Here is a 15,839-nt window from a genome sequence, read left to right on the forward strand (position 1 = left end):
AATTTCTCTTTAATTCTCTTCTGTTTCATCTCCAATTCATCACTGCAATATTTAGCATATCTCAGGATCTCATCAAGTGATTTATTCTGCCAGCAGATCATGCTTTGAGTTACGTGCAAATAGATCTCTGGTTTCTGCCCTAAAAGAAACTGGAATACAAACATTCCCATAGTCCTATCCTTCGAGTACGCGCGTCCACTATGCTCCTGAAACACCTGCAACAATCTCTCATAATACTCATGCACAGTCTCCTTTGGCTGTTAGGTAGTCCTTTTAACTTTGAGCCAATCCATGTTTCAGGGATATTCTGTCTTTTAAAAAGGTAATCACTGCTTCATATTTTTCCATCACCACAGGAGATGGTGCATTTGTTCTAGTCTCTCTTACTGGTTCCTCTTTCAGCCATTGTACCACAGTCTTACACTCAGCCCTTAAATCAGCAGGCACCAGTATATTAAAAATCGTATTGAGATCTCTCCACAACGCTTAGAAATTTTATAAATCGTTATATTGTATTTGTTTTGTATGTGTTTATTGGTGTTCATAAATCATGTGACCATAAATGTGTCTTTTAATTGTTGATGTTGTAATTCTGAAACTTTACATATGCAGTCTAATTTATTTGTTGGGCTTCCTTGCTACTTTTAGTAGAAATGTGCTGCATATGAAGCCCAAAGCAAATTAAATTATTGTTGTCCTAAAAATTAATATTAATATGTTTTTATAGTGGCCAATTATCATGTCCTCCGTATAGTAGTTTGTGTAGCTCACTACTATGTCTCTTTTTCATTTTGTTTCATGGGAGTACATAAGGAAGATGTTTTTTGTTTGGCTTGTTGCGCACAGTTTTATTTTGTGAGCCAGAGAGCATGCAAAGAAAACGTATGTAGATTAAGCTGTGTTCTATTCATTATGTATTTATTTATAGGTTTCCATTAGCATGTGACCATAAATGGGTCTTTCATTTGTTCATGTAGTAAATCTGATTATTTACATATGCAGTCTGGTTCATTCTCTGGGCTTCCTTGGTACTTTTAGTAGGATTGTGCTACATATGAAGGTCAAAGTGAATGAAAGTCCAGCATGGCTATTAGTTATCAAAATTGAAATTATTCGTTTTTTTCCCTAGTGGCCAATTATCATGTCCTCCAAATAGTAGTTTGTGTGGCTCACTGCTAGGGCATATTTTCATTTTGTTTCAAAGGGATGCATAAAACAAAAAGGTTTTGTTAGGCTTTTGGGTCATTTTTATTTTGTGAGCCAGAAAGCATACAAAGAAAGCTTACGTAGATTAGGATGTATTCAATTTGTTATGTATTTGTTTATAGGTTTCCATTAGCATTTGACCATAAATGGGTGTTTCAGTTGTTCATGTAGTAAAGCTGAAACTTTACTTATGCAGTCAAGTTAATTTCTTTAGTTTTCCTTGCTACTTTTAGTATTATTGTGCTAGAAGATATCACTAAGTTGAAAAACCTTATACCTTTAAAAAATACTTACTCTACTTACCTGCAGTACCCAAAAGAATAATCTGCACACCCTAATATCTAATGGTCGCAAATTTGAGCAAAATAGACGTTCAGTTTTCGAAATAGAAAAGTCAATGTAAAATTGATTAGATTTCAATCCTGCTTTGGGGCTTCCCTTTTTTCTTTGCACACCCTTGACCAAACACCGCAAAACCTTTAGTTGTTCGACAAAGAAACAGGTGAAACAGGTCTGCAAAGTTTGTCGGACATGTGTCACATGGGTGCAGAATTATTAAGGGACATGAATGTAAAAAATTCCGTATCTCTAGTGACTCTTAACTATTAACTACAGAGTGGCTTTCGCCACTGTATGTGTGTCTATGTATAGATAGATATGATCCCATTTTGAAAAAAGCCAATCGTTCTAAGAAATAAAATGTCTTAGAACAACCTATTAAAAACTATATTAATTTTAAATTGAAACAGCCACAAAAATAATCTAGTGACTACAAAACTCTTTTTCTGATTTTTTTTTAAAAGGGCAGGTGACAGAATATTGAGGTGGTGTAGCCTAGTCAGTTGATGCCTGAAAAACTGGGGAAATTTTGCTGCTCTTTCAAGGAATAGCATGCCACCATTATCCCATCATGCCATATAGGTGACCGTATAGCCAGTTTCCCATTTTGCAGAGATAAAGGATCATGGTAGAGCTAAGGACAGTTCCATTGACTCTCCGGGTAGGGAAGATGGCCATTTAGGACTACAATAAAGGATTGCCTTCGAGGAGAACTAGTATTATAGATAAAGGATGTGGAATTTCAGTGCCATAAGAGGTGAGAGGAACTTTTCATACTTAATTGAAAAAAGAAATAGCAGCTGTACAAGACCGGTAAATTGTAAAAGAATGGTTTTGGCTGAGGGGATCAGAAGTTAGAACCATGCATTACTTTTTGCCTTGTGTGCTTTGAACATAGTGGCGAGACCCACCTCTAACTAAAAAAACAAATTTTCCATTGCTCAAGTGCAGCAAATATTTGGAGGCTTTATTATGCAATACTAAGTTTGTGTTACTGCTGATCACAAGTAGTTGTTTTCATAAGTTATATGCAAAAGCTGTATGAATTTGCTAGCTACCACAGGTACAATTGGTTATCATATTGCTATCATTTTAATATGTCATGAATTATGTATTCAGCAGAACTATTGTTCAAATTGATTTGTTGTCCAGATTACCAGTGGAAGTAGATGAAAAACAGGTTGGCATTGATCTGGAGTGTTCAGTAGCCTGAGTTACTGCTGAGAAGTTCTGCTGGACTGGTTGAGAAACAACTGAGTTAGGTGTTATTGATAATTGCCACCTGCATAGCACAGTTTGCATTACAAAGGATTAGAAAGCGACTGCACGTTCAGCACAACAAGAGCTCTTCAGTGTTCTTGAAAATGTGATAAGTCTAACAACTAGCCTTTTGAGGGCTCCTGTTATTTCCAGTTGGGTTTTTATATTTTTATTTAAATGCAGTTCTGTTTGATGAGTCCCTATTCTGAGGAGTCAAACAGTTAAGGTCAAGACTATTTGAGTGTCTTTCAAAAGATTGATGCCTCTTGATATTTATTTTCTGTATGCTTATATGCAACCTTTGGGCAATGCCCGTCTGTTTTATGTAAATATGGTGCTAAATGGCAGTTGCTGGTTTGATGTTCATTCTAATAAATGGTTATACTGAAACGAAAACATTTGCCTTTAAGCACTATTGAGGATATCTCCACGTGAAGATGATGGGTGGTGAAAAATGTATACTGGTGTACTCAGAATTACCAGTCGAGAGTCATGGTGTCATAATCTATAACAATCTGTCAGTCTTCACTGTCAGTCCTCATCTAGTGCTATTCACTGTACAAACTATTTGTGTTACAGGCAGTGAATGGTAAAGTAGGCCTATTTGCAGATGTAAAAATACACCATCTGTAGGAAGGTGGATACCTGACTATGGTTGCCCCCAACTTTTTGCCTGGTGTTTTGCTGGTTTTCCGACTTAGTTGACCTGGGGCCCTGCCAATCAGGACCCCAGGCCTACTGATCTCTCTCTAAAATGGATTCCATGTACCTTAGGTACATTTCCAATTGGTACTGGGCCACCTTATCAGACCCTGTAACTCAGGGCATAGGTGTACCCTGGGCCTACCAGGGACTGAAGCATGTATTATGCCACCCCTGGATGGCCATCTAAATCTGACACAACTGGCTGCACGACAGCTGGGGCAAGGTGGTGTAATCACCCTTTGCTTTAGATATAGTATACCTATATCTAACCCTAAAAATGGACACACAGATTCCTATCAGTCACTCCTATGGCAGGCCTTGACAATCCTGAAGGCAGAGTGCTTGGAATCGTGTGAAATGGCGCTCTGGCACGAGCTGAGCCCGTTTGCAGCTTGCGGAACCAAGTCCTAATAGCTGTTCCATGATAACGCATACCATATACTCTTAAGTGCATTATAATCCTCGCGGTTAAATGCTATCTTTGGTATTGCTTTATCAAAACATGTCGAGTAAGGTGTCATACGAATTGGAATACTAACCCCTCGCCAATTCTGGTGACGGGGTTAGCATTCCACCCTTCTAGAGGGACACGACATGTATGTAACTGTGAACCCCGGTTAAAGTTAACTGAAGCCTCAGCTCCACAAAATGGATGCTGCCACCACAGACACGAGTCTGACCTCCTGCTGCTGGGAGTCCTTCCAGCGAGGAGAGCTTGGACAAAGGGTTTCCTGTCAGGGGCGGTGCTGCCACCATCCCAGACAGGGTTTTGTGTATCCTGAGTAGGCAGGGCTTTACAGGAAGGTGACTCCAGAGTGGCACCCCGGTGCTCACTACGCATCTGCCGGCTAGAACCAGTTCCAGGGGTACACCAGCCCCTGGCCTGGGGAAAGTCCGGCATGGGAGAGGGGTGTAACCACCCCCCTTCCTGGTCCCACCCCTAGGGCAGGACCTAGTCGCGTACCCACCCCTTTCTTTAGGATAAAGGCAGGAGCGGGGACCCTTCCAAACTAGATCATCTTTGAATCAAGAAACTACTTTCTACGAAAGGAACTCTCGACTTCTTCTCAAGATTTCTCCCTTGTGACTAAGGAGTAGTCACCCTGCATCCGCAGGCACCATCTAAGAACTCAGCGGTTTGCTGCACGCCCTTCCTCCGGAATCCGACTGACCAGCTCGACGAGACCCGGCTTCCCTGGCACCTCTGACCTCTACCTACCTCTACAGCTAAGCTGAGAACCGTAGGTGCGACGAGACCTCGAGGGACCGGCCATCATCAGAACTGCACGACTTCTATCCAGCACGACCGCCGAGGGATCCTCTGGTGAGTGCTTTGGGGTCCGAGAAGCCCCGACCCTGAGCAGCTCCAGCACCGAAGTCCAGCCTCCCAGCATCTCCACGATCTGCGTGGGGCCCTTCTGCTTTTTGCTGCTCACCGCGTTGTTTGGCTACTAGCCCGCTGGCTTGTGGCCTTCTTAACGATGCCCGACGACATCACCACTGCTAGTCTGGTTGCTCCAGACTGGCCCTTGCTCCCTTCCAAAAGAGGAGCACCCCGGACCCTCCTGGTCCACTCCAGACGCCATTTTGAGTCCACCGCGTGGGCTTGAATTTGCCAAGACTTGTTGCCCCAATCCTGGGTCCAGCGACGTCGACAGCTTCATCCATCGTGGGACAGCTCGCACCTCCATCCTGGTCGCCGACAACGCCTCCTGGTCCGTGAGATCTGCAGAGCACAGCGTCGCCCACTCACCTAGTCGAGGTGACTACCATCCGGTGCCCTCCTGGTGCCACCTGACTACTGGCTAGTAGTCACGAACTCGGTCCCCTCTGCTTTCAGGTGTCATCCATCTTCGATCCAGGCTTGGATCACTCGAACAATCTTCACTGGTCGCCTGCCAGCAACTTCTTTCTTCAGGCTCCTGGTTCGTCTACGAGGATTCCCGACGTCTTTTGAGACCTATGCAGCTGCAGCCCCTGGGCTAGGTAACTTCGGCATTTCGGTGCCCCAGCATAGCCTCACTATCCAAGGGTCAGGATCCACTGTCGTTTTCGATCTATCTAGTTGGGTTCGCCCGAGAACACTAACTTTGTGAAATCTAGCTACCATAGACTTTGTCCCGCATCCCGCGTGAGAGTGCACACTCTGCACCCGAGTCCCCTAGGCCTCCTACTAGTAATCTGAAGGTTCAGTAACGTAGTCCTAGCGATTCCAAAGCCTATTAGTACAGTACTTACCTGCTAGTAATTTCGCATTCCACTTTCATAGTATATGGTTTTTCGTGCCCCTCGGGCATTTGTGTAAATTGTGCAACTTAAAGTATTTTCGTAAGAGTTTTGTTGTGTGCTTAGTACCCTGTCCTCATAAAGAGTACAGGGCTGTTGTGATCTAAATAAATACACTGTTTATTTTCATAACACTTGTGTGGTGTCCTTTCACTTGGTGTTCAAGGGGTATATGTGATGGTATAACAGCTGGCTTAACACGCCCTCTAGAGTTTAGCCCGAAGACTGCTCGTATCCACGCTACTAGGATAGCTGGTCTATAAGGTTGACCTACAACCAATCATCAATAAGGGTTGTTGGACTGATGCATAGTGTTCACTAGAATAGTGAGCACTGCATATCAGGCCACCTTCTCACACCATCTATTAAAGTAAGACAGTATTCTGAGAAGGTGTTGTGTAGCTAAATTTCGGTTCAGTCATATTCTGCTTTTTGTACTACAGTCTTGGGAACCGTACATAATGGCAAATGAGGTTTGAACAGACATCAAAAAGAAAAGGATCATAATGTTATCTTAGTTAATTGGTTCAAAGGCTGTGGAGACTTAAGAAACGATTAATCTTAATGTGAAGAAAAAGGGTAGATAAAGTGATTAGAAGTACTTTAAGGGATAGATTGATCAGCATAATATTCATTGCATAAAAACTTTTTAGAATTGCTTTCCATGGTGTAATTAATACAAGAAATAACCTCTCAACAGATAGGTTCCGAAGCAGTAAATTAAATTTAAGAAAGCACATAAAGTTTGTGGGCCAAGCGGATCTTTTCTTTTGTTGTGTTTTATATTTATCAAGTTGTGAATCCTTGCTTCGGTGGTTTTTAATCCATCAACCTAAGGCCAATCAACATTCATTTTTATCCCTTACAGTCAAGCTGTTAGTGGGCATTTGCAGTTTCTCCATTTAGCATGTACTTTAGGAGCAGTTTATTGAAGGATCATATACAAACACAGTTTTTTATTCTCTAGGTTGCTAGTAGTCGAGCAGGGAAGATTTTTCCATCTTGTCCCGAAAATGATGAGTCCGACACTTCCAAAGCAGTTGAAATCCAGAACAAGCATATGATCGAATGGGCGCTTGGTGGGTTCCAGCCTTCGGGTCCCAGTGGTTTGGAGCCACCAGAAGGTAAGAATACCCTTACTTATATACATGAAAAAAATAGTCCCTTCTGAAGAGCACAGCGCTTGTTAGGTGCTCAGATAGTCTTCTGTAATGTAAGCAGTAGGGCCCCCACCAATTGTAGTGCATGTGATTTCAAGATTAGCCATCTTAAAATAATTAAACCGATTTAAACACAAGAGTACAATGACTTTTGCAGCTATTTTAATAGTTATCATTAAAGTAGACATGGAAGTACAGCTGCATTTGAGCATTTTGAGGACTTTGTGGATTGGCGAGGTAAAGCTGCTCAGTTGATGAGTGTGTTCTTGTTTTTTTTTTCACAACAAGTTTTTTTATTTATTGATCAGGTAAAAGCATATACACAGCTCTCCACAGTCAGGAGATCACTGCCAAATATCAACACATGTATTAATATCTCGCAAACCCAATCAAAAACGACCCCCCTATCCCCCCCCACTTCCCACAGCTGCCCAACAACCCACCTACCCACCCCTTATCCCTCCCTAACCCAGTGCATGTAATCACAGTGAGCCTCCAGTAACTGTTTGTATTAAGCTAGGAACCATGCGCCTCCCTAGGCCTGGAGTCCATCGTCCAAACCTAGACCATCTTCAGGTTCTGCTGGAGGCTCCAGAGTTAAACCCCTATATTCGGCCCACCTTTTCCAAATTTTGTAATGTTTTCGGGGGCATCCTCTGGCCTCAAACACTGGGCGCTCCAGCCCCATAAAATAGTCCAGCCCTGCCTTCCATACGTTCAGTGGGGGGGCTCGTTCATTCTTCCATGCTTGTGCCAAGTCCCGTTTGGCCACTACAAGGCCCAGCAATAATAGGTGGCGTTTGTAGACATTCCCTCCCACGCCCTCCAGCACATGGAGAAGGCCCAATTAATGGGTACGGGGAAGATCCCATCCCAGCACCTCCGACAGACAGCTCCATACACCATTCCAGAGCCTGGTCAGGCCAGCACAAGACCATACAGTATGCAGCAGAGCACCCATCTCAGCACCACATCGCAAGCACTCCGGGGATGCAATCAGGCCTGCTCTCCACAGCCGCTCCCGTGTATAGTAAGCCCTATGCAAATATTTAAATTGGACTAACCTGAGAAGTACCGCAATAGCAGTCCCACGCGGGGACTCCAAGGCCTCCCTCCAATCATCTTCATCTAGGGGTCCGAAGTCCCTTTCCCAGGCTTCCTTTAGTGTAAGTAGGGAAGAGGAACAATGAGTGACTAGTGTTTGGTAAATACGGGACACCTTCTTATCCCAGAGGTCTCCCATGAAAACTTTCGCTTCCATCGGGCTGAATTCCGGCAGCGACTCCAAACCCACTAAACTAGGCGCAAGCGCGTGACGAAACTGCAGGTATCTGAAAAATTGGGTTTTGGGCATATGGAATTCGTCCCTAAGCTCCTGGAACGACTTGAGGGCCACACCGGTCATAACATCTCCCAGCGAAGAGATCTCAATAGAATCCCATCCGCCAAACCCCGCTAGCGAGGCCAATGCGGGGAGTCGCCCATTATTCCACAGAGGGGTCTCCCCATCTACCCCACCAGCCCATGCGACACAGTGCTTGTCGCCAAATCGCAAAAAACACTTGCAAACCACTTGCGTGGCACATGGCAACCGCCTCCGTAGTCTGGCTGAGTATAAGATCGTGTGCAGCGTGTTAACACCCATCAGCGCGCGCTCTAGGGCGTAAGCCGGGTCTCCTCTATCTCCGTACCACCATTTATTCAGCAATACCAAATGGGAGGCCTGGTAATACGACAGCACGTCCGACGATGCAAGACCACCACAATATGTGGACAGGAAGCAGGTACGCTGCGCCACTCTGGCGGCACCCCCAGCCCACAAGAAGCGGCCCAGGACAGAATTGACCTGCCGGAACCACTGAGGTGCGACCAGGTGCGGATGATTCTGCAGCTGATATAAGAGGCGCGGAAGTGCGACCATTTTAAAGATTGCAGACCTACCATATATAGTAAGAGGCATCCGGGACCATGTTTTAATGTCCGACTGGACCTTCTCCCATACTGGTATCACGTTGCGCTCCCAAGAGATCGCCGCGGACTCGGACAGGAACACGCCAAGATATATCATGCCCCCGGCCGCCACCTGCAAGGTTGACGCCCAAGAGCCCGCACCCGCCCCGTCACCCAGCACCCATAGGGTGGATTTACGCGGGTTAAGATAGAGGCCCGATACCTCGCCAAATATGCGCATGATTTCCAATACTCGGGGGCCCGATCTACTCAAGTCCGTGAGGAAGAAGAGGACGTCGTCCGCATAGAGTGCGATCCTGTCACTGAGTCCCCCATCCCACATGAAGCCCCGTAGCTGCGGGTCGATTCATACCCAAGAGGCCAGGGGCTCCATGGCCAGCGCAAATAAGTACGGGGACAGCGGGCAAACCTGATGGGTCCCCCGACCGATTGGAAACCTCTCTGAATCCGCTCTGGAGACACGCACGTACGCCGTAATGACAGTATATAACAGTTTGATATACGAAATAAACACCGGGCCTAGGTTAAGATGAGGCAGGAGCGCAAATAGGTAGGTCCAACTCACAGAATCAAATGCCCTATCGATATCTGCCAACAGTAGGGCTGGCCGCTCCCCGGTGGCCCCCATCGTGTCCATTGCCGTCTGGGCCCGTCTAATGTTGTGCCGCGTTGCTCTGCGCGGCATAAAGCCAGCTCGGTCCGGGTGGACTAGATCAGCCACGAAGGGGAGAAGACAATTCGCCAACGCCTCGGCCAGCAACTTAAGAGTGTGTTCTTGTTTAAAATTGAAGGTGATAATTGCTGGTTATGCTTCATCATATAAACGTCAGTCAAGCACTTTGGTATGGGAAGTATTTTTTGGGCAGAGGGTGATGATTACAGGGTTATGCACTTAATAAAATATATTTTTCTGGTAAGTATATTTATTTGTTTTGTAAAGCACTGTCATGTGACAAATTGTCACTTTGTAGTCCCACAGAAAGCAGTATTTCCAGTTAATGCTACATACCCATCTTGTCTAGCAACGTATTCTAAGTCATTGGGAGTCAAGTCACCCAAAATTTAAGCTTTGATATTTGTGAAGTTAGAACTACACACAGAGTAACATCGTCCAACCAGCGATGGGTTGAGGGTAGTCCTTGTATTTTAGTGGATATATGGGAATGTTTTTTTCAGATGGTTTTTGAATGCAGCCAGACTAGGTTGAATGCTGAGAGTTGGGCATAGAGTGTTCCAATGCTGAGCTCCTTTTCTCCTCATGGGATTTTCGATTAAGTCTGGCCTGGATGAGCTATTGTCATTACTGGATCTCAAAGAGTGATTGGGAGTGTAGCTAGTGACAGCAACTATAGGCATTTTATACCTTGAGTTTTAAAGACGATACAGACCATTCTCTTCCAGGAGATCCTCATCAATAGTCATAAGCACTGAATATTCCCGCCCATGTGTGGGGACCCCGGAATTAATTTAAAATGATATATGAAAATCACATATATCTAGCTCCACATATATGTATGAACATATATCATTTTTTCTCACACCAATGCAGCCCCAAACTGAGGCTAAGCAATGTAATTACCCATACATATGCTGTATTTGCAAGGATATAAAAAACACATTAGGTCAAATAGTACTTGATCTCTGTGTTTTGATGAGCAAAACACTCATAAATCCTGAAAATTGCTAATAAATAGACATTGTTAGCCCACAGGCTGCATTGTAAAGCAATAGCATAGAAAATGAAAGCATTTTCAACAAAAACTGGCACCGTGCCTTTAAGGCAGCCATGACCTCTAGCTTCCCATCATACCTCAGGGGTTGACAGCTAGGTCAGTTGTTTTTTCCGGCTCCTTCAGCCAGGACCCTGGTTTAACAGCTCCTACCTTTTTTGGCTTTCTGTCAAAAAATATTACTGATTTTCCTCAATTTTTACTTTCACTCGACGTCTTTTAGGCTTAGAGTGTCAGTGCTACCTTTTTTGACTTTCAAAAAAGGAATATTTTTGTAAAAATGCCTTCTCTCTTTGACGCCTGCCCTTCATGTGGGAAGAAGAAGGCTAGGACTGATACACACCCTGTGTGTATCCTCTGTCTCCCTGAGACACACTCTGCAGATTCCTGTGAACGCTGCAAGAATCTTTCTAGGAGAACCCTCAAGGATAGAGAGAGGATAAGAATATATGGCCTCTCTGAACAGGATCTGTTCAGTTAAATACATTGAGACAGCTGAAGCAACCGAGAATCTTTTGCATGAAATGCAATATCTATCCGGAGATGCCATATGGGTGACTCAGGGATAGGATTTCACTTCATGGTAAACCGTGGGAAGTTGGCCGCTCTGATTCTGGGTTCAACGGCTCTAGAAGGATAAGGGGTTTCAGTCATGTCTAACAGCCCCTGGTGTGAACAGTTTGACTCTCCTTACAACCATCCTGTTTCCAGTTGATGTTGACATTTGCTGTAAAGACTGTTGACTTAAAAGCAGCTGGAGTTTTCCTGTCAGCATCTGATAGTTCTTCCTCAGTGAAGTCCGTGTCTGTGTCAAGGTTGATGAGCCAGTCCGTGTCTGTGTCAAGGTTGATGAGCCCTCTGATGTATCATCCGGTCCTGCAGAGAAGCCGGACAGCAATGCCCGACAGAAAGGTGAGAACCTAAAGATGCATTGTTGATGTTCACTCTTCTCCAAAACCACACCCAGCTGTGGAAGAGCCCACACCAGTACCATCGGACGAGGATGACTCAAACTGCCTAGAGGTCAAAAGGGCCCATCTTCACCTTCAACATTGCCTCCTGTGGAGTCTAAACTTCCTGTGAAAAAAAGGCTTGGTGTCAATCTGGACTACCACATGTATGACCAACTAGAGCAATGGACATGGTATCTGAAATCCACATAGGTCAGCCACAGCACCGTTCTGCTTACTCTAGTTAGTGATACTTTAGGCAGTCCAGTGTGACCCTGAGCCCTTTTTGCGTATTAGCTGTTTCATTGTCAACATTCCCAAGGATGTTGTACTTGGGCCGGTGTCCGTGAGACTTATTAATTTCTTGCCTGTCGCCAACCTTTAGCTGTACTGTTTTGGATAAGTAGGCCTAGGTTGCTCTAACTGCGCCGCTGCAGCTCCTGGAAATTTGGTGGCTGTGGAGGGGCACGAGCACACAGTGAGGAGACTTTGCGAATCGCCCTCTTCGTTTTAGCTATGCATTGTGTACGGCTGTGGGTGTTAGCACTGGCGGGGGCAGGCCCTGGATGCAAACCGCACTCGCTTAGGCAGGACGCTTTTGCAGTCCTAGGGGGGCTCTACCACAACTGCGGAACCTAGCCTGTAGAGCCTGCGATTGGGTAACCTTGATCCGGTCAAGTAGCGAATTGCAGTTGAGTTGGTTCGATGTTGACTGCTGTTGTCACATGCAAAACATGTCACTAGGTCATTGTAATGGCATCAGAAAGTTGGAAACAAATTTTAATTAAATGGCGTAATAAGTCTTTTAGTTTATGAGGGCAGAAAATGCCATACCTTGATTAAAAACAACTCATTATCATACAATAGAACCCAGTCTAACCACACCACTTTTGTGTACAATTGATCTCACAGCCCTTTGTACTACTACTGTGGTTTAACCCAGTAAAATCTGTGTAATCATTAATGCATGTAACTCACACCAGCGCTCTGTATTTAATAAATCCTCTCTACTACATGTTTCCAGGATGAGAATAATAATTGTTCTGGTATGTATCATTCATTAAGGGCACAATTGTTAGCAGTGTAAATCATTTTCGTACAATATTGGCAAACCATATCTTCTCTTGAGAGCGCGGCAACAGTGCCAGGGGCATACGGATCTAAATCATTTAAAATCCATTGGAAACCAATTTCGATGTGCAATGGGAGCAGGTTTCCTCCTCTATTCATGACTGCATCCCTTTGGACAGATAGTTATCAATTGTGACAAACCAACCATTTCTGCCTAATCAGTGCGTAGTAAATATTAATAATATTGGTACGCCCTGCAGCATCTTCATTTATTACCTAATCACAAAACCTATTTCTACTTTCCATCCCTTTACCTGCCAATTCACCTGCATCATATGCTTCATTATCCCACTAACCCTTGTGTTCCCTTTATAAAAGTCCATATTCCACAAAGCTGTCCCCTGCTTGAACAAACGATCCCCATACTCCACCCATGCTATCCTGTCGTAATTACACATGCAACTATTTTCATTCTCATTAACACATTTCAGGCCTTTTTATGTTCTTGGTAACAAATGAATAGTGAAGGAAAGGCCTCATTGCCCACAGTGAGCTGTACCCCCAGCATAGGATGCATGCAATGTGCCAATCTCATTCTTTAGACAAGAGCCATCTACAAAGCGGTGTCCATCGGCACCTGACAGTGCCATGTGACCTAAATGTGGTTGTACCTTAGTGTGTCTGTCAGTGATGAGCACACATTAATTTAAAAAAACCTCATTAGTCACAATCATCGGACAAAAGGCAAGCAGTGCTCAGAGTGGTGCATCTTTTGATGGCAATGTGTGGTGCCAACAGTGTCAGTACCACCAGTTTGCAACACACGCTTCATTTGTAGAACTAGTGGAAATTCCTGCTGCCACACTCAACTCGCACTTTTGGATGTATAATGCTATGTTACAGTCGCCGGATCACAGCACTGTCTGAAACATCCATGAATGTCCAAGCCTGCAGGGGTCAGGTGATCAAGGAAGAATTTGGTATCCAGTGATCACAGTAATGCCTGCATACTCCGCCAAATGTAGAAACCTACATAAAATAAACCACCAACACCATCAGGGTTCACATGCAAAGAGAATTTACTATACCTGTACACAGTGACAACAAGCTCGGAAATCGAGTGTTCAATTTGCAGAATTTCGGTACAGCCTTTTCTGTAAACCACAAATAGGCGTTTCACTACATGTCCAATTAAATCACAAGTACAATAGAATTTCTTCTTAAATATGAACTAATACTTCGCATGTTTATCACCAGGCAGTACAGATTACACAATTATTGGATACATAATCAATCAGAAGAAGCTAATAGTGTGTGCCACCTGCATGGTACAGTGTGGCAGTGATCGCCATTCTGATGTGTCCAGTGATTGGGATAGTGGGGGTTTTCCAAGCATTAGAAATGCAGTAACCAATCAGAAGTAGCCATTTCATCTCCTCTATATGTGTTATGATAACGGTGTCTGTTACTGGGCTAACAAGCTAATTCCTGTTGCAAGTAGTGTCCTTGAGCAAGCCTTGCATTACAAGCTGTCTAGCTTAGGGGAGCACATTCTTCTATGCGAGATCATTCTATTTCTGCACATATTATTGAGGTCTTGTCATCAATGAATATCACAAAAAGTGACCAAGATAAGATTGATTACACGTAACATAAAACACATGTCCTCAACCAAGGCACCATATTAACACAAAGCAGAGGCAATCAATGGAAAATGAGCCTGCTCAAAAAGGACCTTTTTTCTAGGCTCTGTGAGGAGAGAAGATATGCCCAAATACTTATAACTCACTTGTCAGAGAATGGTCATGTTCCCATCAAAATAAGATTTGAGTGAATTCTCAATACAGAATACAGTCTCTAGAATTGCGGTCTACTAGATCTTTTGTGGTAGACCATGTGATCTTTTTGCCTGAGGTTAGAAACGGAGCAGCTAGAAATGTAAACATGAAGAAATCTATTCCAGTTCACAAAATATCCATCATCTTCAGAACCCTTCTTCCTAAAACACAGGCAGAACCCATGATAACTCTGGTTCTGGGTTTTTGGAATCCAGGATGCATACTTTCTTGACTGTAGTCTCCATAAAGGTGGTTAACTGCTGTCCAAAGAAAAATACAGACCTCCAGAATAGGATCTTTTCTTTCTAAGGGAAACATCACCTCAATGCCTCAGTTGTTGTGTCCACCCCAGGAAGCATCTACTTCCCCAGCACCTCCTGAACAGTGCTGTAGAGGTAAAAAAAGTATAAAAGAGACTGGATTTTGAGGTCTTCGAATCAATCCATTTTCATTGGTCGTAAAGAAGTTTCAAATTGAATTTTTATTTTCTTCATTCGGAAATAGAAAAGAAGGGCCAATACGTGTTTCATGACAAACATGTCTCTTCATCAGGGCTAGTTCATGATTAAACACTTTGTGCATAAAACAAGAAAATTAATACAACTTGTGTACTTTCGCAGGATAATTAGAGGTCTACCATCTTGGATGCAGTTACACTTTGATGCGGTTATCACGCCATAAAATCGAATTCATCTCGGGTGAACAGAACTCACTTTGAATTATCCTGCGCAACTACACAAGTCATATTAATTTTCTTGTTATACGTTTTCTGGAATCACAGAACTTGTCTTTGAGAGTACACATTAGTGCTGATATTGCATAGAGTTATCAGGAGAATTTAATCTTGAACTGGCCCTGATGAAGCAAAGTGTTTTGTGAAACAAGTGTTGTCCTCTATTGTCTTTCTGAATGAAGAAAATTAAAATTCAATTTCAATCTTCTTAACGACTGGCTTATGAACATTTATTCCAAGATCTCAAAATCCAGTCTCTTTTTTTGTATTTCTATGCGGGACCTGAGGGATTGATCCTGCACTCATATTTGAGGTTGTGTCTAACATTTAAAGAGCCTCTGTCTCCCTCCAGTTTTTCAGAAGTAAAAAACTTTGGCTACAGCCCTGAGAGATGCAAACTTAATTGCTTGTTTTTTATAGGGAGCAGAAGAACTCTCTAAACTGGTTTTTTGATCTTATTAGAATAAGATCAGTGAAGCAGTTTAGAGAGTTTTTCACCTCCCTAATACATATACATGCTGAAATCAGCTCCAAGAGTTTATGTTGAATCTGCTACCCAGAATGTTACGCAAGATTTTTCTTCCCAGCCT

General features: G+C 43.6%; 1 protein-coding gene across 5 annotated transcripts in view; it reads left to right on the forward strand.

The window, feature by feature from the left end:
• The window catches only part of DNMT3A (DNA methyltransferase 3 alpha), a 1,977,379-nt gene that overhangs the window by 1,270,794 nt on the left and 690,746 nt on the right, over window positions 1-15,839 (forward strand). For all 5 annotated transcript variants that reach the window (XM_086928111.1, XM_086928112.1, XM_086928113.1 and 2 more), the window contains one exon: window positions 6,764-6,920. In XM_086928111.1, the coding sequence (XP_086784237.1) occupies window positions 6,764-6,920 (157 nt within the window). The remainder of the gene's footprint in view (window positions 1-6,763; window positions 6,921-15,839) is intronic.

Source organism: Lissotriton vulgaris, chromosome 6 (genome assembly GCF_964263255.1).
Source record: "Lissotriton vulgaris chromosome 6, aLisVul1.2, whole genome shotgun sequence".
NCBI lineage: Eukaryota > Metazoa > Chordata > Amphibia > Caudata > Salamandridae > Lissotriton > Lissotriton vulgaris.